General features: G+C 36.8%; 1 protein-coding gene and 1 long non-coding RNA gene across 2 annotated transcripts; both read right to left on the bottom strand.

The window, feature by feature from the left end:
* Positions 1–5,916: 5,916 nt before the first annotated feature.
* On the bottom strand, positions 5,917–17,812 carry LOC130010899 (uncharacterized). Its single transcript, XR_008786187.1, has 3 exons — positions 17,648–17,812; positions 16,670–16,847; positions 5,917–6,043 (listed from the first exon to the last, which is right to left on the bottom strand). It is a non-coding gene; the product is annotated as an uncharacterized LOC130010899 (long non-coding RNA).
* A 1,031-nt stretch (positions 17,813–18,843) lies between these two features.
* Positions 18,844–24,673, bottom strand: LOC126810509 (uncharacterized). Its single transcript, XM_050535615.2, has 8 exons — positions 24,567–24,673; positions 23,810–23,983; positions 22,888–22,979; positions 22,346–22,578; positions 21,208–21,461; positions 20,499–20,724; positions 19,748–19,837; positions 18,844–19,064 (listed from the first exon to the last, which is right to left on the bottom strand). Exons 1-8 carry the CDS (start codon positions 24,657–24,659, stop codon positions 18,844–18,846), a joined length of 1,383 nt encoding a protein of 460 aa, XP_050391572.2. The 5' UTR covers positions 24,660–24,673.
* Positions 24,674–26,026: the final 1,353 nt, after the last annotated feature.

Genomic DNA, 26,026 nt, shown 5'->3' with positions numbered 1-26,026 from the left:
AATTTCAGAAGAGACTTGTTACATGGTTTTAAGAAGAGGGTATTAGAGGGACATCAATCTATGACATCTCTGGGAGAAAAGGACGAGGATACTCCTTATCCAGCTCCTAGACCAATTACCGGTAAGTTCCTTCATTATTTAGTCCATTTGCTAGACAAATTACCCGTAAGTTCCTTTATCAGTTAGTCTATTTACTAGACCAATAGCCGGTAAGATCCTTTATCAGTTAGTCTATTTACTAGACTAATTGCCGGTAAGTTCTTTTACAAGTTAGTCTATTTACTAGACCAATTAACGATAAGTTCCTTTATCAGTTAGTCTATTTACTAGACCAATTACCGGTAAGGTCCTTAATCAGTTAGTCTATGTACTAGACCAATTATCGGTAAGTTCCTTTATCAGTTAGTCTATTTACCTGACCAATTACCGGTAAGGTCCTTAATCATTTAGTACATCTCCTAGATTATATTACCGGTAAGTTTTTAAAATTATCGGTTAAAAATTAAATTACAAATTATGTCACCATTTTCATTTTAATAAAATCAAGTTTTCTTTTTGTTGTTACAGGAATTCCGGAACAAATTCCGAGTGAAGGATTACAGGATGTATTTTATTCGGACTCCGTGTCAGGGCCAAGTTTTCAAGTTGAATCCGAAGTGGACGAGAAAGACACTCATACTACACTGAAGTCAGGAAGTAAAATGGGCAATACTTCAGGTAAATTCTAATTTGATCTACCAACGAGAGATATTAGGGTATTTGTTCTATCATTGGGAGATATTAGGGAACTTGGTCTATCATTGAGAGAGATATTAGGGTATTTGTTCTATCATTGAGAGATATTAGGGTATTTGTTCTATCATTGAGAGATATTAGAGTATCTGTTCTATCATTGAGAGAGATATTAGGGTACTTGTTTTATAACTGAGAGCTATCGGGGTATGTCGGGTGGTTCTATCCGAAACCGATTAAAGTATATTTAGTATTTTAAATTTATTTTAATGTTACACTTTCAGAACCATCACTGAAGGGAGTCAGACGGGATGTTAGAAATTATATCCATAAACTTCATTCAACTATTGTTAATTTACATTTCCAAGTCCAGCAACTTTACAGGTAAATATATTCTAATTTATACTTGGTTATGATTTATAATAAGTCATACCTACTTCCAGATCAAAGTTGAAATATATATCATTTAATTTTGGAGTGAGAAATTAACATAAAAAGTTCATTTTTAGACACCCCCCCCCCCCGCCCTACCCCTCCTAAAAATGTCCCCAAAATTATTTAAAAATCAAGCTTTGAAAAAGATTTCCTTTCCATGATGTCCTTTAAACTTTTTTAAAATCAAATGTTGAAATAGATTCCCCTTAATATGAGAGCGAAAAATTCCATAATCCGTTAATTTCTAGATGTCGCCCAATATATTTTAAAATCCATTAATTTTAGACTTAGAGTGAATAATTTCTTAAATAGTTAATTTCTTGAAGCCCCTACAATTATTTTAAAATCTGAAATTGAAATATATTTTCTTTAATTTTAGAGTAAAGGAAACTGAAGAGTTTATTCCATCATAAGTTACGAGTAATAAAAATTTCTAGATGCCTCCAAAAATGTTCAATGTATTTTATAGTATTTTTAATATACCTCTTCGTTCAATCTTCAAGGGACAACAACAACCTCAATTCAAAATACGACGATTGCATGAAGAGAAATGGAATTCTACAAGGTAGTGTAGAGAAATCTGGTAAAGAAGCTCAATTCTTCAGGAAAATCTTGGAATGCTCCAAATACAAAGGAGAAAATGGATTCATAACAGTTCAGGATCTGAAGACCGAGAAGAGAGTTAAGTTTTGTTCTGGGAAGAACGTACACGGTGGTAGTCCATTATTAGATCCTGCTGTGAAGGCGCAGGTTGACAAACGACTGGAGGCCATAACACGACCCCGATCTGATGATCAAAATGATAAGAGTGGACCACAGAGGGGAAGACCGTGGATAAAAGCTGATCGCCAAACCAAGGAAATGGAGAAGCGTGAAAGTTGTAAAGATTTGGATAGAACCATAAAACGGAACACGAATAACGAGAACAAGGAAGATGGCCGCAGCAGCATTAAGAAGATCTCGGATAAGGAGAAGATATTCTACACTATGGACGTTCATAAAAGATATTTGAAAGAGTGTGCGGCAGTTAACAAGTACAAAGCAAGTATCAAATTAAATGAAGGAGTGAGCAAAAGTATGGTAGATAACATCAATGGGAAAGATAACGAACGTAAAACACTGGACATGGTAGATAACGGAAAAGATAACGGGCCGAAATCATCGGACATCAACAGCAAAGATAACGGGCCTAAAACATCGGACACGGTCAAAAAGAATAAAACCCAAATTAAAAGGCGCGCCAGTAACATAGAAACAACCTATGTATATACCATGATAGACAACGACACCCATTCATATAACATCACGGATGGATACTTGCCTTGTCATATCTTAAAACCAGGTTATATAAAACAAAAAAAGAATACAGACGTCGGCAACACGGTACCTCTACCTAGAGAACTTCGACCTGTTCCATCAGCGGGATCTCCTGCCATGACCAAACACAGGATTAGAAAAGTAACTCAGAGCACCTATGAAGTGATAACGTCTGACAGCGATTTTTCGTCAGAGAGCGACGCATCGTCTGACAGTGATTTATCGTCTGGCAGCGATGAGGCCATCTGCCTCGATGTCGATGCACTAGGTATAGATGATGTTAAACGAATTTTATATGAGATTGAAAAACTAGAGAACCTTATGGAAGATTCAGCAGAAGATGAACCCGACTTGGAAGTAAAAAATACCATTAATAATATTCCATCGATAAAGGAAAATACAAAATACAATCTAGGAAAATACAAAACACTTCCACCAATAGGCAGAGTTTCTAACAATCCCTCCACTCCTCAGAACCAAGACAGTAAAAAACCAAAACAAAGATCTTCTTCAAATCATGACACGTCCAAAATAAACAGTTATGCTTCCACTATGGTAACGATCAAATCCGCCGGATCTTACGCTGGCGATACACCAAAACCGTCTTCCAAAGAAAACAAGAATAAATCTAGATTAGTTAAATTACTTCCTCAGACAAAAGGACAATCTGCTACTGGAAATAACTGTTCTAACTGCTGTCCAAACATTAAGTCATCATCTAAAAATAATAACCAGACCCTGCCAAAGATCAAATCCATTAAACCTAAAGATACTGATAAAGGGAGTGTTAAGTTAACGAAGAAAATAAAACTACCCGTTTTACCAAGTCTTATGAAAGCAGCACAAGCCTTACCAAGAATGTATGAACCACGTCCTCCAACAACTAAACAATCAAAACGACCTTATACTGGTAAATACAAGAAGTTACCCTCTATATCACATTTAAATAGTAAATTACAAAACAAAAATAATTTTAACGGGTCATAAACTTTATAATATATGTATACATGTATGTATGTTTGTTTGAATATATTATATTAGAAACAAGAAATGTTGTTTTAAAGATATGTGATTTTTATACTGGTGTATTTTGTTGTATAAAAACATATTGAACATATTGAATAAGGAAAACTAAGCACAATTGATCCGTTATGTTCGATTTAAGAAATGACATAACCATAGCCATAAATAAACTTACACACATCACGTATTATTGATGGAATAGAAAAATAAACAAATAAACTTATATAATATGTATATTATTGTAAATATTAACTATTATTGTATATATATATAGGGTTCATGTCTTAATTATATCCATTGAGAGGCAATTTATTATTTCTTCAGGAAATACATCGCCCCCCCCCCCCCAACCAAAAATAACCTGTTCTATTTAGGTGTTCCATTTTTATAACGTGATTTTGTATATTTGCAATATTATTTGACATTATTTTGGTGATATTGAAATAAATTTTTATATTTTAACAATTAGTTCGATCCATTCTGTAAGAAATGACATGAAATGGGGTTTAATGCCCTACTGCTAATGAAGACGGGCATACGCCAGGCAGTGTACTATGAGGGACATTTTGTCCTGACAGTGGCGCTAAAGCCAGCTCTTATATCGAATTCCAACTGCCAAGGGATCTTTTACGTGTACGCCAATGTGTACATGAGGCATTTTCGTCCCATCTAAATGACTATATATACGTTGTCCCTTGCCAGGCCTCCGCCCTGAATCACTGACAAGTTTGAAAGAGAGAGAGAGAAATGGGGTTTAACGTCCATTCGACACAAACTAGGTCATTTCGGGACTAACATATGGTTCAATTTTATTACCATAATTCACTTGCGCGTAGGGGTCTTTAGTATTGGGAGGAAACCGGAGGACCCGGAGAAAACCCACGAGGTTGGACAGGCGACCCTACTGACAAGTCACTCTCAACATAAATCTCGCTATCCAGCATTCGTCTCTGCCGTCGGCTCACGCGCTACACTGGTTGACCTAGAGGTCATTGGTCACGTGATTAACATGATGAATATGGCATCTGTCAGAAAAGTTCCTGGCGTTATAAACTCTTGATGAGTTTTAGTCAATTTTAGGGGAAAATGTCATCAATTATTACCCCTCCGAAAGAAAACGGTCTAATTTTGCATGTTTCGTGCGTAAATGTATTAGGCCTTACGATCGCATTATAAAGATAGACAGAGCCACGTGTATTATATTCTAAAATTAGCACGGCGACATGCGCAGTTCGTATTTCCGACTATTTAACCCTGTAATCGTACGCGATAGAGTTCCCTGTAATATTTGTAAATACATTTGCCATTGTGCAAAGGAATTATGTAAATAAAATTAAACCATATGTTGGTCCCGAAATGACCTAGTTTGTGTCGAGTGGACGTTAAACCCCATTTCTCTCTCTCTTTCAAACTTGTCAGTGATTCAGGGCGGAGGCCTGGCAAGGGACAACGTATATATAGTCATTTAGATGGGACGAAAATAGATAGTTTGGACTGCCAGTTGAGAAATTGGCAAAAATATCATTTTCAACTTCAAATTCAAACGTTTGAAGATAGCTATTCCATGGTGGGGAATAGAAAACAAGGGAGGTAATTCGAAGGTAATTGTGTTATTATTTCCGGAGTGAAGATTTTTAAGTCTGAGAAAGATCCTATAATAGTGAGTTGACAACCTATTGAGCAAAAGACATAGAAATAATTATGTTTTGACTTTCTTTGAAAATATGAAATTGTAACTTTAATATAACCCCTTTTACTTTATCCTTCCGCTGGCAAAGTGTCCGAACTCCAATATGAGACAACTTGTGAACACGTCGATAATAAATGGAATGACTCGAGAACTGCAAGTTGCTTTGACGTGGGGTTAATTATAAAAGTAGTCTAACTTTCTTCTGGACCGAGGCTAAGGCCAAGATGCTTTGTTTCGGGAAAGAATAAAGCACATAGCATCAAAGGGCCCTAAAATTAACGACCATACCAACCTGCACAAAAGATTCCTCATAAGCTGAGATTTTAATGTTATAAACATAGCTGTTTTGTATTCAATAGGGACACTTTGAAAAAGCTGACATTCATATCAGCAAGCGTGTCCAGGATTTAGATGAAGAAAGGCCTTGGGCTATTCCACTTATAGGGCTCTCTCCCTATCCCCACCACGCCTCTAGAGGAGGACGATGATGTATGATGTACTGGTATATGACAACATCGGGACCGAATTTCGAGTCACTCGATTGCAATTCTGTCAAATCGGAACGTTCGGGACTGACAATTAAGCATCCCTTTCAAATCCTCCATCAAGAACGATAACTCCTTGAATAATTGATGAATTAACTCAAGGATACACCAGTATTGTATGTTTTTATTTTTAAAGAGTAAAACACAAGTATTTAGCATAACAAAAAATGACATCTTTAAAATAATTAATATTGCCCTAAATTCCTCGACCCCGTAACCTGGAAGTGACTTGGTAAAACATTTGATCCAATATTCATCTTTTGGTTTGGCTGCTGACCGCCGACATACAAGTTGAATTTACCTGAAAATACAAAATGAAATGAAATGGAAAGGGGTTTAACGTCCTACTTTTCTGCACTTACTGGGATAATTCAGTGTGTTATGAGTTAAATTTTTCTGGAAAGATGTGTTACAACCTACTCTTATTTCGAATTCCAACTGTCAAGAGTTCTTTAACGCCCACTCAATGTGTAGATGGGACCTCGGTTTTTCGAGACATCCCAACGACTACATGTAGACACTGATTTGTCAGCCCCCCCCCCCATCCTGCATCACTCACAAGGGGAAACCGTGCCGTAAAATTCCGAGGAACCTAAAAATACAAGCCCAATTACTGCTCTTAAAATATACCATCTATCTATAATGTCTGTTATTAATCCATACTTAACTTGCGCTGTCTGTCTACAACTATCTCCGCTTGAGAACAGATGCTAAGCTAGTCGACCTACATTTTAATTCCTAAATCGACTATTTTAGTCGAAAACACTAACTATAATTCACGAATTTAAAGATGTATTTATTTCGCTTCGATTTATTAAAATAAAAAAGGTTTATTTAGTCTTTGTATCTATGACAGATATGAAATGTAGTAGAACCGCATTACAAAATAGTCTTTAGATATTGCGGTCATTGAGGGTAGAGATATATTCTCGAAGTATATAGCTCTCTGTGTGCAGAATGTTATTAATCGTAAATTTTTACCTTAAAACACAACATAGAAATACCCAGAAAATATATAATTAATTTTAATCGCGAAAAATGTATCATTATTAATGGGCTTAAAGATAAAAAGTAAATTTGCCGAAAAATAAAATTAGGCTTTCCCCTTTGATTCCTATTCATAATCTTAAATGTTTTGTCATAAACATTAGAAATACTCAAAAAATATATAATTAATTTTAATCGTGAAAAACAAATTATTTATAATGAGCTTAAAGATTAACGTGTGCGCGTTTCATCATTAGGTTTGTCAGTGAGTCAAGTGGCGTTGTTTAGAGACCCCGCTTGTACGTGACAAGGGGTAGTAAGGTCGCCTGTCAAACCTTGTGGGTTTTCTCCGGGTCCTCTGGTTTCCTCCCACTACTCAAGACCCCTACGCGCAAGCGATTTAATTTAACAAAACTGAACCATATGTTAGTCCTAAAATAACCTAGTTTGCCCTTGTGTCGACTGCACGTGCACGGTTATTAAAATAACCAATGCAACGTTTATTAAAGGGGCATTAAGTAAGATTAGATAAAGAGCTGATAGTTCTCGCTATAATAGTTAAAAATTGATAATGAAAACAGAATATGCAGAAAATTTCAGTCGAGTTGCTTTAGGCTAGACTCGGTCGTCATTACAACCGTTGGTACGATAATAAAGAAAGTCTCCATTATCCATTTTTACGTTAAATCATCCATCAAAAAGCGTATTCAAATGCACTAAAAATCGCAGGCTACCGATGGCACCGAGAGTTGATTATGGTCTTGATAAGTTAATTAATGTCTAATTAATAATTTAGATAACATTTCAGGCTTAAAGAAAGGCCTGCAATAGACAGATTTAGCTCTTGCATAATTTATGTTTAATATAATGTTAATATACGTCTTTGCATATTGATTTTAAGACACAAAAAATATATATAAATAAGTATCTTAAAAGAACTATGAGGCGTATTCTAGGACACGCGGATTAGGCCCAGGTCGCTGTATTTACCGATTGAACTATTCTCTGATGTCATACACCTCAAACACAAAAAAAACCAACATTATATACTAATACTTGATTTAAAATTTAAGAACGGTATTGTCTGATGAAGAGAGAGAGAGAGAAAGAGAGAGAGAGAGAGAGAGAGAGAGAGATGGGGTTTAACGTCCACTCGACACAAACTAGGTCATTTCGGGACTAACATATGGTTCAATTTTATTTCAATAATTCGCTTGCGCGTATGGGTCTTTAGCAGTGGAAGGAAACCGGAGGACCCGCAGAAAACCCGCGAGGTTGGACAGGCGACCCTACTCCCTGTCACGAACAACCGGGGAATCGAAACTATGCCAGTTGACTCAATGACAGACCTTACGATACAGCATGCACGTGCTAACCATTCGGCTACCCCTCCCCCCCCCCCTGAATTAAGAACACTGAATAAAGAGCTGTTTGGTCTACCATAGAAAAGTTCCCCCATTAATTTATGTAACTGTATTTCATAAAGTCTTGTATCTTATTTATAGTGGGGGTTGGATGGCCGAATGGTTAGCACGTGCGCGCTGTATCATAAGGTCTGTCATTGAGTCAACTGGGTGGTTTACAATATAATGGGTCCAAATGAAATTGGGTTTAACGGCCTACTTTTCTACACCGCATGGGCTAATGAAGACGGGTATCAGGGACAGTTTACCCTGACAGCGGTATTATTTCAAATTCCATCTGCCAAGGGTTCTTTTACGTGCACGTCAATGCGTACAGGGGACCTTTTGTTCAAATGATGAACGGGAGATGAATTTATATAAACCCCGTCTTGTTTTCAGATCCCATATTTATATATTTCATATTTATATCAGATAAATAATATTTAATAAATAAACAGCGTTAGAAAGAAAAAAAACCATAAATTTAACTGGCCATTGTGACGTCACAATTAACATGACGTCATTTCTATTGTTCTATCATAACTTTACGAGTTTCAGAATTAGGAAGACGTTATTTTGCTATTTCTGTATCAAAGTTGTTTTTTTTCAAAGATTTTATCATCTTTGTTATAACTATGGATTCAAGGTAAGTGAAAATGAAACGTTATTTTTATTCTCTAAAATATGGTGTTTATATCTTTACTGAATGTCAACACAAACCTTAAATAAATAAATACATAATAATATCTACACCATGATTCTCAGCGCAGTGGACGCTCACTTGATTTGATATTATGCGTCAGTTGTTTAGTGTTTACAATGTCTGTGTATATTGTGTGTATTGTCCGCGGGTTTGTCTTGTGATATTCTGTGGTGCGGTCCTCCTAAATTTAATATTACCTTTGTATTAATCGTAAATAGCTATGATTTGTATTTGTTGTTTTATATACGTAATTAAAATCGTAACTATTCATTTGTTTAGTTTTTATATCTGTCTATGCTTATTCCTATTTGAGCAGATTCCTCAAAAATGAACAAACACAAACGAAGACATTCTAAAATATGGAAGTATTTTAAATGAGTTTGTATTTTAAAATTTCAGAAGAGATTCGTGGCAGAGTGTTAAGAAGAGAGTATTACAAGGACACCAAGCTATGACATCTCTAGGAGAAGACGGTGAAGATACTCCTTATCCAGCTCCTAGACCAGTTACGGGTAAGTTTATTAAATAATTTAGGCGTTATCCATCCCCTAGACAGTTTTTAAAAAATATTTCCCTCTTATCCCACTCTTAGACCAATTACTGGTAAGTTTTACGTCTTATCCACCAATTACCAGTAAGTGTCTTAATCAGTTAGTCCATCTCCTAGACCAATTATCGGTAAGTGTCTTTATCATTTAGTCCCTCTGCTAGACCAATTACCAGGATCCGTATCCTTGACAAATTGATAGTTAGTAACTTACTCAATTACACCTTATTCGTTTCCAAGACCATATCCTCGTAAATTTATAAATCAGTCTTTGTCTTAGATTACTTACTGGTAAGCAGAAATCTCAACAAACATTTCTGTCCTAGATTACTTACTAGTAAATTTCGTAATAGTCTAATCTCCTAGATTACTTACTGGTAAGTCTCATTAAACATCAGCGTCCTAGAAAATTAATTATAGTTAAAAATATTTCTCACCCGGGAAGAAAAATAAAACATCAGTTATAAATTAAATTATAAATTATGTCACCATTTTCATTTTAATCAAAGTACGTTTTCTTTCTGTTATTACAGGACTTCCGGAACCAATTCCGAGTGAAGTATTACAGGATGTATTTTATTCGGACTCCGAGTCAGAGCCAAGTTCTGAGGTTGAATCCGAAATGGACGGGAAATGCGCCCAAACTACTCTGAAGTCAGGAACTAAAATGGGCGATATTTCAGGTAATTTCTAATTAATGCGTTTAACTGTGTTCATCTTATATTTCCTCTCATTGTAAGAGATATTAGGGTATTTGTTCAATCAATGAGAGATATATTAGGGTATTTGTTCTATAATTGAGAGATATTAGGGTATTCGTTCTGTCATTGAGAGATATGAGGGTATCTGAGCCAGTTCTTTCCGAATAGTAAAGTATATTATGGCACTCGTTCTATCACTGAGAGGTATGGGGGTATGTCGGACGGTCCTTTCCGAATCCGATTAAAGTATATTTCGTATTTTAAATTTATTTTAATGTTACACTTTCAGAACCATCACTGAAGGGAATCAGACGGGATGTTAGAAATTATATCCATAAACTTCATTCAACTATTGTTGATTTACATTTCAAAGTCCAGCATCTTTACAGGTAGATAATTATTTTCTAGTTCATAAATCCCCCCCCCCCCCCACACAAAATTTTTAATAAATCAAAAGTAAAGTCGAAATAGATTTCCTTTAATTTTAGGGTTAAGTATTGAATATTTAATTATAACCCTACCCACTTATGTACGGAAGCGTATAGGGGTCATGCAAAATTTTGTAGAAGGTCTCGAGATCCTGCGATAGGGGTCATGCAAAATTTTGTAGAAGGTCTCGAGATCCTGCGATCGAAATCCCGTGATCACCTGGTAATTTTCTCGAGATCTCAATTTAATGTTCTCGAAGTCCCCTGATAATTTTCCTGAGAGATTGACATCCTTTGTAAATTTTCTCGAAAATTCGAGTTAATGTTCTCTAGATATTGACATCCTATGTAAATTTTCTCGAGATCTCGAGTTAATATGAAACATTATATGATAGTATCTCCACGTTGTGAAGCAACCATTGGCCCAATACTTCGCACCAAATTTGATAAACAAAAAATACTCTAACATTTGTTACAAAGGAAAACTGCTTACTAATGAAAGAATAAACGGACAATCGATAGGGTACGCATGATTTACACTAAATTTGAAATATGATTAAAATCGATAGGGTTCATCGTCTTATGGCCCCAATACTTCACACCGAATATGAAATTCAAAACCCTACCACGTTAGCTTTAATGTGTGAAGCTTTGAATTACAGACATGCCTGTTAAATTATTTCAATTTAATGTGTGGGCGACGTTTAATTGAAAATGTCATTTTTTACATGGTTTTCGGACCATATTTTGTTTTAGACACAGAGTTTATTGTCTTGTGGCACAAATGCTTCGGAGCAGATTTTAAATAAAAAATCTTGAAAAACGCTGGGCTCTAGCGCGTTCACACAAGGTTTACCGGAAAATAGGAATAACGCTGTAACCAAACATCAGGGAGCGCTGCAAATCAATGATGTTCCTCTGCTTATGACACTAATGATTCAAAAGAAATTGGAACGATAGCCAAGCAAAATGTGGAGATACGCCCTCGCAGCATCTATGCCTCAACAGCAGATTATTCGAAAAGAAAAATTGGTTGTTTAATAAACTGAATAAGGATCTAGCATTCATCAAGAAATCTAATCTCCATCGTGTTCACGTGCTTGTTATATCTCTGGGATAGAAAAGGTTATATTGCTGAAAATTAACAGGTCATCCTTGTCGCGGAACACTGAATATTGAAAATCCGTTAAAAACAAGGTTTTCAAAGAATGGAGAGTATAACTCCAAAGCTTCACACAATGTAAACGTGAAGCCTCTATGGCGTGAACAAGGCGTTCAGGGAGCGGGCGGAGGGAGGGGGGTATAATAAGGAACAGAAGGTCACAGAATGCTGAATATCGATAGAGTTCGTCCTCTCATCGTTTTGGAAAAACAAATACGGACAAAGAGGGTAAACTTCGAACAGAATTTTGCGGAGTACTGAAAATCGAAAGGTCCTAGTGCTTTACACCACCTTTGAAAAACAAAATCTGTTAAAAACTGTAGGCTCTATCGTGCTATTAAGGTTTTCAGGAAAGTGTGTGTGGGGGGGGGGGGGAGGGGTAACGTCGAAACGACAGGTTGTGGGGTGCTGAGAATACGTTAAAACTTCGCGCATACATAAAACTACCCGAGATCTCGAGAAAATTTACACAGGATGGCAAGATCTCGAGAACATTAACTCGAATTCTCGATATCTTTAACACGGGATGGGAGATTCTCGAGAAAATTATTAGGGGATTTCGAGAACATTAAATTGAGATCTCAAGAAAGTAACACAGGATCGCAGGATCTCGAGGTCGAAAGACAGATATTTTAGTAAAATCAAAAGTTGAATTAGATTTCTTTCAAGTTTAGATTGAAGAATTCCATAACATATAATTCTATATGCCCCCCCCCCCCACTGTTAAAGCCCAGCACCCCTCCAAATATTTTAAAATTAATAAATACATTTTAGAGTGATTAATTCCTTATTTTGTCGAATTTTATGTGCTCCCCACCCCACCCTGTTCAAAACCAATACATTAAAGTGTTAGTCCCGAAATGACCTAGTTTCATTTAATTTTAGAGTAAAAGAAACTGAAGAATTCCATAATAATTAATAAGTGAATTCTGCCCACTAATATCCCATAGTAGTTATAATACATCTCGTCATTCAATCTTCCAGGGACAACAACAACCTTCATTCAAAATACGACGATTGCATGAAGAGAAATGGAATTCTACAGGGTAGTTTAGAGAAATCTGGTAAAGAAGCTCAATTCTTCAGGAAAATCTTGGAATGTTCCAAATATACAGGCGAAAACGGATTCATAACAGTTCAAGATCTGAAGACCGAGAAAAGAGTTAAGTTTTGTTATGGGAAGAAGGTACATGTTGGTAGTCCATTGTTAGATCCTGCTGTAAAGGCGCAGGTAGACAAACGACTGGAGGCCATAACACGACCCCAATCTGATGATCAAAATGATAAGAGTGGACCACAGAGAGGAAGACCGTGGATTAAAACTGATCACAAAACCAGGGAAATGGAGAAGCGTGAAAGTTGTAAAGATTTGGATAGAAATATAAAACGGAACACCAATGACGAGAGCAAGAAAGATGGCAACAGCAGCATGAAGAAGGTTTCTGATAAGGAGACACTATTCTACACTATGGACGTTCATAAAAGATATTTGAAAGAGTGTACGGCCGTTAACGAGGACAAACCAAGTATCAAATTAAATGAAGAAGTGGGCAAAGGTGTGGTAGATAACATCAATGGGAAAGATAACGGGCCTAAAATATTGGACATGGTAGAAAACAACAACAGCAGAGATAACGGGCCTAAAACAAGGGACATGGTCAAAAAGAATAAAACCAAAACTAAGGAGAAAATATGCAGGGAGAAACCAAGTATCGCATTGTGCGATGGAGTGAATAATGGCATCGTAGATACCATCAATATCAAAGATACAGAACTTAAAATATTAGATATAGTAGAAAACAACAACCGCAAAGATAACGATCACAAACCATTGGACATAGTAGATAGCATCAATGGCAAAGATAACGAGCCTAAAATATTGGACATAGTAGATAACATCAACATCAAAGATAGAGAGCCTAAAATATTGGATATAACAGAAAATATCCACGGGAAAGATAGCGACCCTAAATCATCGGACATCAACAGCAAAGATACCGAGCCTAAACCATTAGACACGGTCAAAAAGAATAAAACCAAACCTAAAAGGCGCGCCAGTATGGAAACAAATTCTGTATATAATATGATAGACAACGATATGCATTCATATAACATCGCGGATGGATATTTGACTTCCCAAATCTTAAAACCAGGTTATATAAAACAAGAAAAGAATACAGTTGTCTCTTATGACACTACTCCAGAAGAAGCGAATTCTAATATTGAAAAAGAAGCTCAGAGAACACATGAAGTGATATCGCCTGGCAGCGATGAGTCCGTCCGCCTTGACGTCGATGCACTAGGTAGGGATGTTAAACGAATTTTAAAAGAGGTTGAAAAACTAGAGAGTCTTATTGAAGATACAACAAAATATGAAGCAGCCATTAAAAATATGCCATCAATAAAGGAATCATTGTATTGTGAAGACAGCCTAGGAAGATATAACAAACTGCCACCAATGTTATCTGAGATAGAAAAACTTGGGAACTTTATGGAAGATTCAGCAGAAGATGCCTCCGCCTTGGAAGGAAAAAATATAATTAATAATATTTCATCGATAGAGGAAAATACAAAATGTAGTCTAGGAAAATATAAAACACTTCCACCAATAGGAAGAATTTCTAACAATCCATCCACTCCCCAGAACACAGGCAGTAGAAAACCAAAACAAAGATCTTCTTCAAATCATGGCACGTCTAAAATAAACAGTTATGCTTCCACTATGGTAACGATCAAATCCACCGGATCTTACGCTGCCGATTCACCTAAACCGTCTTCTAAAGAAAACAAGGATAAATCTAGATTAGTTAAATTACTTCCTCAGACAAAAGATCAAACTACTACTGGAGACAACTGTTCTAACTGTCCAAACATCAAGTCATCATCTAAAAATAATAACCAGACCCTGCCAAAGATTAAGTCCATTAAACCTAAAAATACTGATAAAGAGGGTATTAAGTTAACGAAGAAAATAAAAGCACCCGTTTTACCAAGTCGTATGAAAGCAACACAAGCCTTACCAAGAATGTATGAACCACGTCCTCCAACAACTAAACAATTAAAACGACCTTACACTGGTAAAAGCAACAGGTTACCTTCTCTATCACATTTAAATAGTAAATTACAAAACAAAAATAATTTTAACGGATCATAAACTTTATAATATACCTATATGTATGTTTGTTTGGATATATTATATTAGAAAAAAGAAAAGTTGTTTTAAAGATATGTGATTTTTATACCGGTGTATTTTGTATCAAAACATATTGAACATAGTGAATAAGGAAAACCATGCACAATTGATCCGTTATGTTAGATTTAAGAAATGACATAACCATAGCCATAAATAAACTTACAGACATCACGTATTATTGATGGAATAGAAAAATAAACAAATAAACTTATATAATATGTAAATCATTGTAAATATTAACTATTATTGTATATATATGGTCCATGACTATTTTAATCAATTAAATCCATTGATAGGCAATTTATCTAATTTATTCAGGAAATACATCGCCCCCCCCCCCCAAAAAAAAACAAAAAAAAAACTGTTCTATTTAGGTGTTCCATTTTTATAACATGATTTTATATATTTGCAATATAATATTTAGACATTATTTTGGTGATATTGAAATAAATTTTTTTTTTGGAACAATTAGTTCGATCCATTTTTTTGTTAGCATCCATTCCGTAAGAAATGAAATGAAATGGGGTTTAATGACATACGACATAGTGTTCTTCTTCGACTGGGCTAATGAAGACGGGCATACGCCAGGAAGTGTGCTATGAGGGAAATTTTGTCCGGACAGCGTCGATACGGTCTGCTCTTATATCGAATTCCAACTGCCAAGGGATCTTTTATGTGTACGCCAATATGTACATGGGACATTTTCGTCCCATCTGAAAGACTTTACGTTGTTACTTGTCAGGCCCTCCGTCCTTAATCATTGACAAGGTGGAACCACGGTGGAAAAATCCCGATGAAATTTTTCGGTCAACGCAGAAATCGAAAACGCGACCTACAGGAAAGCGAGCCAACGTCTTACTCACTGAGTCACTATGGCTCCCCAATCTGATAGGACTACTTGGCGAAAATAACCCCTCTTTACTTATCCCTCCGCTAGCAAGGTGTCCGAACTCCAATATGAGATAAATTATGAACACGTCGAAAATAAATGGAATACCTCGAGAACTGCCAGTTGCATTGACGTGGGGTTAATTATAAAGGTAGTCTAACCTTCTTCTAGAATCTAGACCGAGGCTTGTTTCATCTTGTAAGGTAGATGGTTCAGATTATAAAGCCTGAGCATGTAGAGAAAGCTTATTCAAGGAGCCATGTTTATTGCAAGTAATGGGAGGTAACTCTAATACAAAATAGGCCTATATATGGAGTCAGACAACTGAGTAAAACGATTACATTATGTTACAAGGCTAAGATCAAAATGCTTTGTTTCGAGAAAAAATAAAGCACATAGCATAAAAGTAGCCTAACATTAACGACCTGCACAAAAGATCCATCATAAGCTGAGATTTTTATGTTATAAACATAGCTGTTCTGTTTTCAAAAGGTACACTTTGAACAAGCTGACATTCATATCAGCAAGCGTGTCCAGATGAAGATGAAGAAGGGCTCTAGGCTATTCCACATAGGACTCCCTCCCTATCCACAACCCGCCTCTAGAGGAAAATGAAATGGTGTTTTAAACACATCTGAGCAACGCCGAGCGCGATGATGTGTGTTGCACTAAGGTTTGTGACAGTATCACAAATAGTAGGCCCTACAGACCATTGCCTGAGGCCCCCCTGGTTCGCGAGGTCCCAGGCTTCAATTTGCCAAGCCTATAGGTGAGTCAAACACTGAGCGTGTCAGTTAATATACCTGGACGATTAACAACAGAAACGGTTCTAGGGAACTGACGACGCAACGTAAGCAAAATTGATACAATGGATAATACAGATGTGGAAGATTCCACAATGTTCACGTTCGTACCTTGTTGTACTTCCCATCCTGTAGTCTCGTCCACCCAGACTGCCATGCTCTCAGCTTGCACAGTAAAGGTAATAATCACAGTTTTACCAGAGGGTATATACACACGGGTGAAATTAGCTAGTTGCAGTTGCTGTGTTGGTACTGATGGCGATATCCATGATATATAAACTTGAACAACCTGAAAAAAACCCAATACATATCATATACAGATGAACTGAAATTAGGTTTAACGTCCGAATGTTCTGCTATCATATACAGAAGAGCCGCGTGAAATAGTTTGAACTTCGTATTTTGGGAGAGGGAGAAATTGGGTTTAACGTCCACTCGACAAAAACTTGGTAATTTCGGGACTAACATATGATTAAATTTTATTTCATTAATTCGCTGGTAGGAAATCCAGGTACCCAGAGAAAACCAACGAGGTTGGACAGGCGACCCCACTCCTTGCCAAGTACAAGCGGTGAATCGAAACCACGCCACTTGACTCAATGACAGACCTTATGATACAACGCACACGCGATAATCATTGGGCTACCCCCCCCCCCCCCGCAACAACAATTTCGTCTATTCGGCAAGTTCTTGACTCACTGTTTCGTCCATTGCCCTTCTCCATAAAATTGAAAGAATCCAATTTCAGAACTTTCAGTCCAGGGTAGTATTGAAATAATGGTGTCTATTCAATTAAAATCGTAAAAGGTGGTGTTGGTGTGTGTGTGTGGGGGGGGGGGTGCTGGGGGGGGGGGGTGAATGGTCTACCGAATTCGCTTTAGATCACAATGTCTTTCATTGTGAAAAGTGTTGTTGTTTCTCGGTTTACTCCTTTTACCCATACGCGCAAGCGATTTATTGAATAAAATTGAACCATAAGTTTGTCCCAAAATGACATAGTTTGTGTCGAATGGACGTTACACCTCATTTATCTCTCCCTACCAATTAAAATTGTAAATGCATTTGATTAAGAACTAATAAGAGTAATACCTCGTCAGCATCAATGGATCCTGTATTGGTGACATGAACAGTACCTAGTAGATTGTTACCAGCTTCCAGTGTTTTATTATGTTGTAGATTAGAGTAGTTAAAACTAGTGTAAGACAAACCGTAACCAAACGGATATAGGGGTTCATAGTTTATATAGCGATAACCTCGTCCTGCCATTGTATAGTTAATTATCGGCGGCACCTGTAATACAAAATGAAACATATATTTAACCCTAAGCGTACGCTGTCTCGTGTATATGATAAAACGTAACCAAACGGATATAGGGGTTCATAGTTTACATAACGATAAACCCGTTCTGCCATTGTATAGTTAATTATCGGCGGCACCTGTAATAAAAAAACTGGGTAGTATGTGGTGATAGTGGGGTGGTATTGGGTAGTATACGGTAGTATTGGGTAAATCGTCCCTCCGCAAAATGAAACATAGATTGAACCCTAAAATAGTAAGCGTACCCTAACTTGTGTATCAGATAAAACGCAACCAAACGAATATATAGTATATATAACGATAAACTCTTCCGGTGATTGTATAGTTTATAATCGGCGGAACAGGTAAAACAAATGAAACGTATTTTTAAACGTCCATTTGGTCTACTATAGAAAGTGGGGATATCTCTGTAAAAAAAAGGTTCGAATTGAAAAGTGAGGTGCAGTATGAAAAGAAGGGTGCGAATTGGAAAGGGGGTGCATTATGAACAGAGGGATGCGAAGTTGAAAGAGGGGTGCAAAGTGGAAAAAAAGAAGAGTGGGAATTGGAAAGAGGCGTGTAGTATGGAAAGAGGGGTGGAAGAGTGGGTGCGAAATGGAAAGAATGGTGAAGTGGAAGAAAGGTTGCAACCGGGAAAGGAAATGCGCAATGGAGAGAAAGGTGTACTATTAGTGAAAATTGAAAAGGGTGGTTCATTATAGGACAGGCACGGCAGACGCATACTGCCTTGACAGACGACTTAGAACCACCCCCTTCTTGATCCGCCCCTGTTCTCATTACAAAAATGTGCTAGCTATGGGATCGTTGCAAATCAGAAGCGGTATCATGTGCTCTGGAATCTTTCGACCTTGAATTTCGGGAGTGGAATTCAAGCCTCAGGGCCAAAAGCCACCGACAGACACTCTCCAAAATACAAATTTACAAATACTTATCACAGGGGCTAAAAATCAAAAAACGCAAATTAAAAGTCATACTTGATCATCTGTTGCAGGCCATGTAAAGGGTAGTCTACCAGCAGGTACGGAGTTAGGACCGTCCATAGTTAGAACCTTTCTGAGAGCAGTTCCCGTGGCTTGTGATGGATAGAAGACTTCTAGTATAGCTGACACTCTCTGTTCATTGACAGCATATCTTATATCCACGGCACCAGCATTAAATAAAATCAATATGATGGTAGCATTGGACGGACCTAGATTACACAAACAGAAAACAATTGCCAATCAGTATGATGGTAGCAGAGGGCGGACCTAGATTACAAAAACAGAAAATAATTCCCAATCAACATGATTGTAGCATTGAACGGACCTAGATTACACACTCAGAAAATAATTGCCAATCAACATGATGGCTATAGCATTGAACGGACCTAGATTACAAACACAGAAAATAATTGCCAATCAACATGATTGTAGCATTGAACGGACCTAGATTACAAGAACAGAAATTAATTGCAGATATGTTATATAGTTCTCACCACTGATGTGTAGCGGTATACTGATAAATGTTAAAGCCATCCATGTTTGATGACCTCTATCAAATCTCTGACATGCCACAATTTTCCATTGTCTTGTATTGGTCTTAGAAGTTACGGGGCCTCGTTATGATCATCTTGACGTGCACCCAAGGCTCACAGTCAGGGTATGTTTATGTTAGATGATGTATTTAAAAATGACCAAGAAAGACTACTATTAAAACTAGATACTAACATAATAAGATAGATTTAGGCGCAATAAGCTAAAAGGGGTTCCATGTTGAACATTTGTCTTGTACATCATAAGAACGTTGTGTTTAACCTTGACCCACAGTTTCTAACCACTGAGATCCCAAATATAGCACATGGCTCTAACTGAAATTATATTAACATATACCTACTATTCGCAACAACATCTTTTAATATATCCAACTGGTGTCCTGGTAGAGAAATATTCTGTCTATCTCTATCTTCCATTTCAACATCGTTACCTAGAAATAATAACAGCTGGAGGTGTCATTAAACTCCTTCTACCAGATACAGTTAACAAGAAATCTTATTTTAAATGTAAGTTTTTTCTATACTAAAAATTCAAGGATAACAACCATTTGCGGTATTGCATTGTTTTACCTCTTTCTACAGGTAACACGAAATTTTTTTAAAAATAAGTATTTTCTACCCTGAAAAGTCAGTGATAACAAACGTATTCGGTAATTACATGACCAAATGAGCTAATTCAAACGGGGTCTGCAAAGGCTTGGAGTCTGGGAACCCATTGGAGTCCCTAATATTTCAGTATTTAGGTTTTCTTTCGGTAATTAGTGTTGGTTTTTTTTTTGGTATTTAGGGTTGTTCGGATTTTTTTCGGTAATTAGTATAAAAACGTTTTTTCGGTATTTTTCTGTGGGTTTTTTTTTCGGTGGTTTTGGGGTATTTTTCGGTATTTTTCCATACTGTTCTGATTTTTTTCGGAATTTATCTGTATACAGTACCGCTGAATACAAATCCCATTACGACTGTAACTGAGTATTTTATATTCAACTCCGCGTTTTTCATTGCGATAAACATTTTGCACGGTGTATCTAAATTAACGACAGAGTTGTCGGCCTATTTTTTGGTAATAAAAAAAACGAACAAGAGATAAACCATTACCAAGTCCAAGACATACGAAGACTATATCGACATCTGTTACCACGGCTTTCACTGCTATAGGATCATACTGGGTACAGTTATTATCACCGAGACATCCTGGCGTAGACTTAACATCATCTCCTAGTTGACTCAACCCATCTAATGGTGTAGTTGTGTAGTCTAACATAATGTCCGGTGAATAGTTGCCAGTTTGAGCTTCGGGATTATTTGTCATTGGACCAACAATCTAAAGAAAAATATTCTAGTGTTATTCAGTGTCGGATTAAGATGAAGAGAGGCCCTCTATTCCACTTACCCAATCTGATTAAACACAGATCTATATTTCGTTTCGTTTTCTTATACTTCCGATGGCCTCCACTACATGAAGATCTGATCGGTTGTAGTGGGGGGGGGGGGGCGTCAGGGGAAATGCGACTGTGATTAATCAATCAGCCTTGATGTTTCTAGTGGGATACCCAAGAACTCCAAACAACAGTCCGCTTCATTGGCTAACCAGTCACATCAACCAGAACAGAATGTGGGTTATATAAAAGCTGTTCCGGATTCTAGTGTAGTAAAGACAAGTAAAGCGAAATTTTGAACTATAAAGACGAAACGAAATAGAATCCGTGTTTTAATCAGATCACTTAATTATCAATCGCCCACCCTTAGGAAATAGTAAACATCTAGACCGTGCGCATGATAATAGTATTTCATTTTAATCACTTACAGCTATATTGTTGTATTTGGTATTCTTTAACGGGAGAGATTGGTTGAGATTCTTCAATAACACAAACGTCTTCATAGCTGCTTCTACAGACAGAGCTCTGTGTTCTGGGCTCTGGATGATGGACAGATCTAAACGTCTATAAGGTACCATAGAAGGAGGGTCGAATTCACCTAATCTTAATCTCGTATACCACAATGGCCGACTCAGTTCGCGCATTACAGATGCTGATAGCTTGCCTTCTTCAATTGCTTGAACTAATAAAAACATACTGGATTTGTGATTCTAGTAACATAGCTGTTAAAATTGTCATGGTCTCATATTTTCGATGGTATACTATCTTGTGATAGTTAACTGGGTAACAGGTATCCTTGTATCCAAACAATACCCTACGTCCAACACCTTCATGGTTTTCAAACGTATCTGAAAATCTGTTGGACTGAAAACGCCCTCATAGATTTCTATGATGCTAATTGCGGTTTTATATGTGCCTAACACCTTTGACGTTTCAACGGGTTGCATTTGCAGCTAAAACGGGGGGGGGGGGAGAAATGGGGTTTAACGTCCACGCGACATAAGTTAGGTCATTTCAGGACTAACATCCGTTCAATTTTATTTCAATAATTCGCTTGAGCGTAAGGGTATTTTGCAGTGGCAGGAAACCGGAGGACCCGGAGAAAACCTACGAGGTTTGACAAGCGACCCTACTCCTTAATTGTCACGTATACAACCGGGGAATCGAAACCATGCCAGTGGACTCAATGACTGACCTTAAGTCAAAGGCTTTTAGTCCATGTCCTTAAGGAATAACGTCATTTGGAGTTTAAGTTTAATATCAAGTTGACAATAGTTGGACCATAAGTAGGATTAATGGTTTCTGGATGATTGCTTGTATATAAAACGTGTCCTACTGACATTTCTTTCTATCGAACCATTAGGTCTTGGAGTGTTGACCTAGGTTGGCCTAGTAGCATTGTGTTTTAGTATATATACGGTTTACCATCAAGTTTCTAAAACATTAAATATTTTGAGACAAGATCTGAAGATAAAACCAGAACCTTTTTCTTAAAAAATTTGACTCGTTCTGATTTTACCACCATATGTTTGAATATTAGCCAATAAAATTTTATTAAATACTTACGGGCCGAATAATAAGCATTCTGTGATCTGTTGTCCGTTTGAGCGGCGTTAATATTGCAACCACTGCTCAACCCAGCAGCAGCTACTTCCACAAAATCTTTATAATAATGATGACCAGTTATCATTCCTTCCATAGCACCCACGTCACTTATTACATAACCATTAAAACCCCATTCTTTCCTCAATATCTGTTGTAATGTAAAGTTGTTAGCACAACCGGGTATACCATTTATTCTGTATTAGACGGAAAACATGAAATTAAATGAAATCGGGTTTTAACGTCTTGCTGTTCTGTTCCGACTGGGTTAATAACGACATCTATATAAAGAACGATATTTTAGACATTAAATTTTATATAACGAATGATTTTTTTAGACATTTATACAACAATTAAATGATATTCTAGACATCTATATAACGAATGATTTTTTAGACATCCATATAATGAATGCTATTTTAGACATTTATATAAAGAGCGATATTTTAGACATTCACATAATGAACGATATTTTAGACAACTATAATATAAAGAACCATATTTACCTGTTATAAGAACATAAAACGCTGTAACTTCCACCTCTAACACATTCCCGAAAACCAGGTAAAAAGGTCGTCCTCAAATCTCTTAATGATACCTAATTTTTTTTTTAAAAAACACACGTCTAAAATACATGTATATGTTACATTGTTACATACCTTTAAAACGGCATTATGGAAGATTCAATCTGATCAAAACGCAGATCCTATTTCGTTTTGTTTTTCACAGTTTAAAATTTCGTTTTACTTCAGTTAAATTACTTCACTCTGAATCGAGAAATCTTCATTCCAAAAACACTGTAGCCTCGATTGTCATTGTTAACGTTGTAACGATAATAAACACCGTCTCGATTCTATTTTTACGGTTAATCATCAACAGTAGTTGAGCCGCAGATAGGATTAAAATCTGTTGAAAATCGTACCGATCAGATTGCACCGAGAGTTGATTATGGTCTTGTCATGTTAACAAATGTCTCATTAATAGTTTATATAACATTTAAGGTCTAAAGAAAGACCTGCAATAGGCAGGTTTAACCCTTGCATAATACCTGTTTATTGGAGTTGGAGTGATTTTTGTTTTTAAAAAAACGCACAATACAAAACATAACAATGAGCAGTGGATCCTTAATATCTATTGGAATCCAAAATCGTGAACTCGGTGGTTTACCAGAAACTACAATATTATCAGTCGCCTAATTTAAACTTATCATCGCATTCCGTTCTGTGCAATCTCGGAGGTCGTATATTATGGATGCACTGGTAAATTGCATGATAAGAGTGATGAGTCCTGAACTAAAATTAACTGGCATTGAAAATGCAGGTTTGTGTTTTGGGGAGAGAGTCCATTATGGATTTAATCTGATTATGCTTAAATTATAGGTCAGGCCTCGAAGTGTGAAAAGTATCCGTCAATAAATTGTTACGCTACCTTGGCATCAAAGCTCATTCTGTTGAGAGGATAACTATCTGGGCCACCAGATGCTGCATAATGTTTACAGCTAGCACTTAGTATCAGATATCTTGCTGATTCATCTCCCTGTATTCCCCTTACAAACCATCTGGCATATACACCAGCTAAATAGGGATCTTCACCCCAAGTTCCCTGTAATTCAATTAAAACATTGCACAAGTTTTTAGTATTCTAATCGCAAAGGGAGCATCACTTTAATAACAATAGTTTAAGTGTCCTTTCATCAACTGGCGATTTTTGGGTTTTTCGTTTCTGTTTGAAATAACGAAATATTCTTTAGAAGATCTTTTCTAACAACAAATTAATTGTTGTGGAGAACACTTAATCGTGCTGACAAAAAAAACCAGTTGCTGTTAGTTGCGCTGTGTCTTATAAAAGAGACAAAAATATGACTAAACTCCACTTAACACAAACTATGTCATTATGAGAATAAAATGTCACAAATTGTTATCAATATTTCGTTTGCACTCATTGGTGTTTAGTAGTTGGGGGAAAATGGAGGGACCGGAGAAGTCCACGACGTCAAGCAGAAGACCTTACTACTTGTCATTTGCAAGCGAAGGCCGAAAACACAGGAATAGATTTAATTACATAGTTTATATACAGACCAGTGTTATGTACGGTTTCCAAGACGTTTTGTTAATTTATTAATTACTCACGCTTCTCTATCATATTTCCAAATAAAGAAGCGGGGTTGTAAGACTACCCACTTTACCTCATTTCGTCCCCAACGAGGATCTCTAAGGACATCCATATTTGGACTAAAACAGCTCAAACCCTGGTGTCTTAAGTAGCTTCCTATTTTCATGTAGAAGTTATTCTTAGCTCGTGTCTCGTATGCTCCAACCCTTGCTATTTGAAACATCAGATCTGGACTTAAATACAAAAAAGAAAGAGAGACTAACATATGGTTCAATTTTATTTCAATAATACCTACGAGGCTGGACAGGCGACATCACTCCTTGTCACGTACATGCGGGGAATCAAACCACGTCATTTGACTCCATGACAGGCCTTCTGATACATCGCGTACTCGTTAACCATTCGGCCACAGGACTCCCAAAAAAATAATCTCACATACACTACTTTTATGTTACGCGTGTTAACACGGCAATATAATTGGGCCCACACCAGGAAACCGGGTGTTTCAAATCATTGTGGAATAAAGAATAGTTACTGTTACTAGGGAGGGATCGAGGTCTGTAAGGGTGTTAATAAGCTGAAGAGCACTAAATCCGTCATTACAGCATTACCTACATTTCATACAACTTCTGTGTTTACAATGGAGGTAATGATTTCCGAAGAGGATGGTCAAAAGATTATGAAACAACCTTTTCTTGACTAACTCTGCCACAACTCATCCCAGTTTTCTTTTTTCTTTACAGTATACCACCCTTTAGCTTTTCTGTCTGATCCCGGGTGTAACTATGAATTTTAGGGATCTCATAATTTGATATATATTACTTTATCACTCCAGTTTGCTTGTCTGTGTCTTAATATCTTAGTTACATTGACTGGTCCACCACATGAAAAGCAACCCAAACAATAAAAAAACCTGGTAATTATATTTTTTATTATTGTTCGTAATTCGGTAGATGTTTTTCTATCTAGTGTGTTGTTTGTATCTCTGAAAGCAATAATCTTTGTATACAAATGAATTCTAGACATACGTGCACCTACCTGAACGCTGCTGCTAGACCAATAGATTCTGGAAAGGCAGTGGCATTACCTGCTCTAACATCGCCTCTCCCACAGTTACTCCACCAGACATAATGACCTATACCTAGTCTAGGAATGGAAGGTGATGCGTCTGTACCTTTAGCTAATTGATCCTGTATTTCCTCTAGTGTTAACCTGTTCACCAAATCGTCTGCACGTTCTTCCCACGACAACGATACATTACGAAAAGGGAAATCGGCATAAATACTGCTGATATACAGAGTAAGGAAGATACTGGCCAATGCTGTACAAGCCATAACAGCGTGGTAGCAAAGGTACTATGTTGGAAGACGTGTTATCTTTTCCCAAATCAGAACAACAACACTTAATAAAGATAATACTCAAGCGTTTTCAACAATGCCATATGTGCTGAATTCACACATCAGTTGGGCTATATGTGGAATTTGGAGTTATCTGAAAGTAAAGATAAAGCTTTTTATCTTAGATAAAGGTTAT

The sequence above is a fragment of the Patella vulgata genome, chromosome 2 (assembly GCF_932274485.2).
Source record: "Patella vulgata chromosome 2, xgPatVulg1.2, whole genome shotgun sequence".
Lineage (NCBI taxonomy): Eukaryota > Metazoa > Mollusca > Gastropoda > Patellidae > Patella > Patella vulgata.
This window is presented reverse-complemented; position numbering and strand designations above follow the sequence as displayed.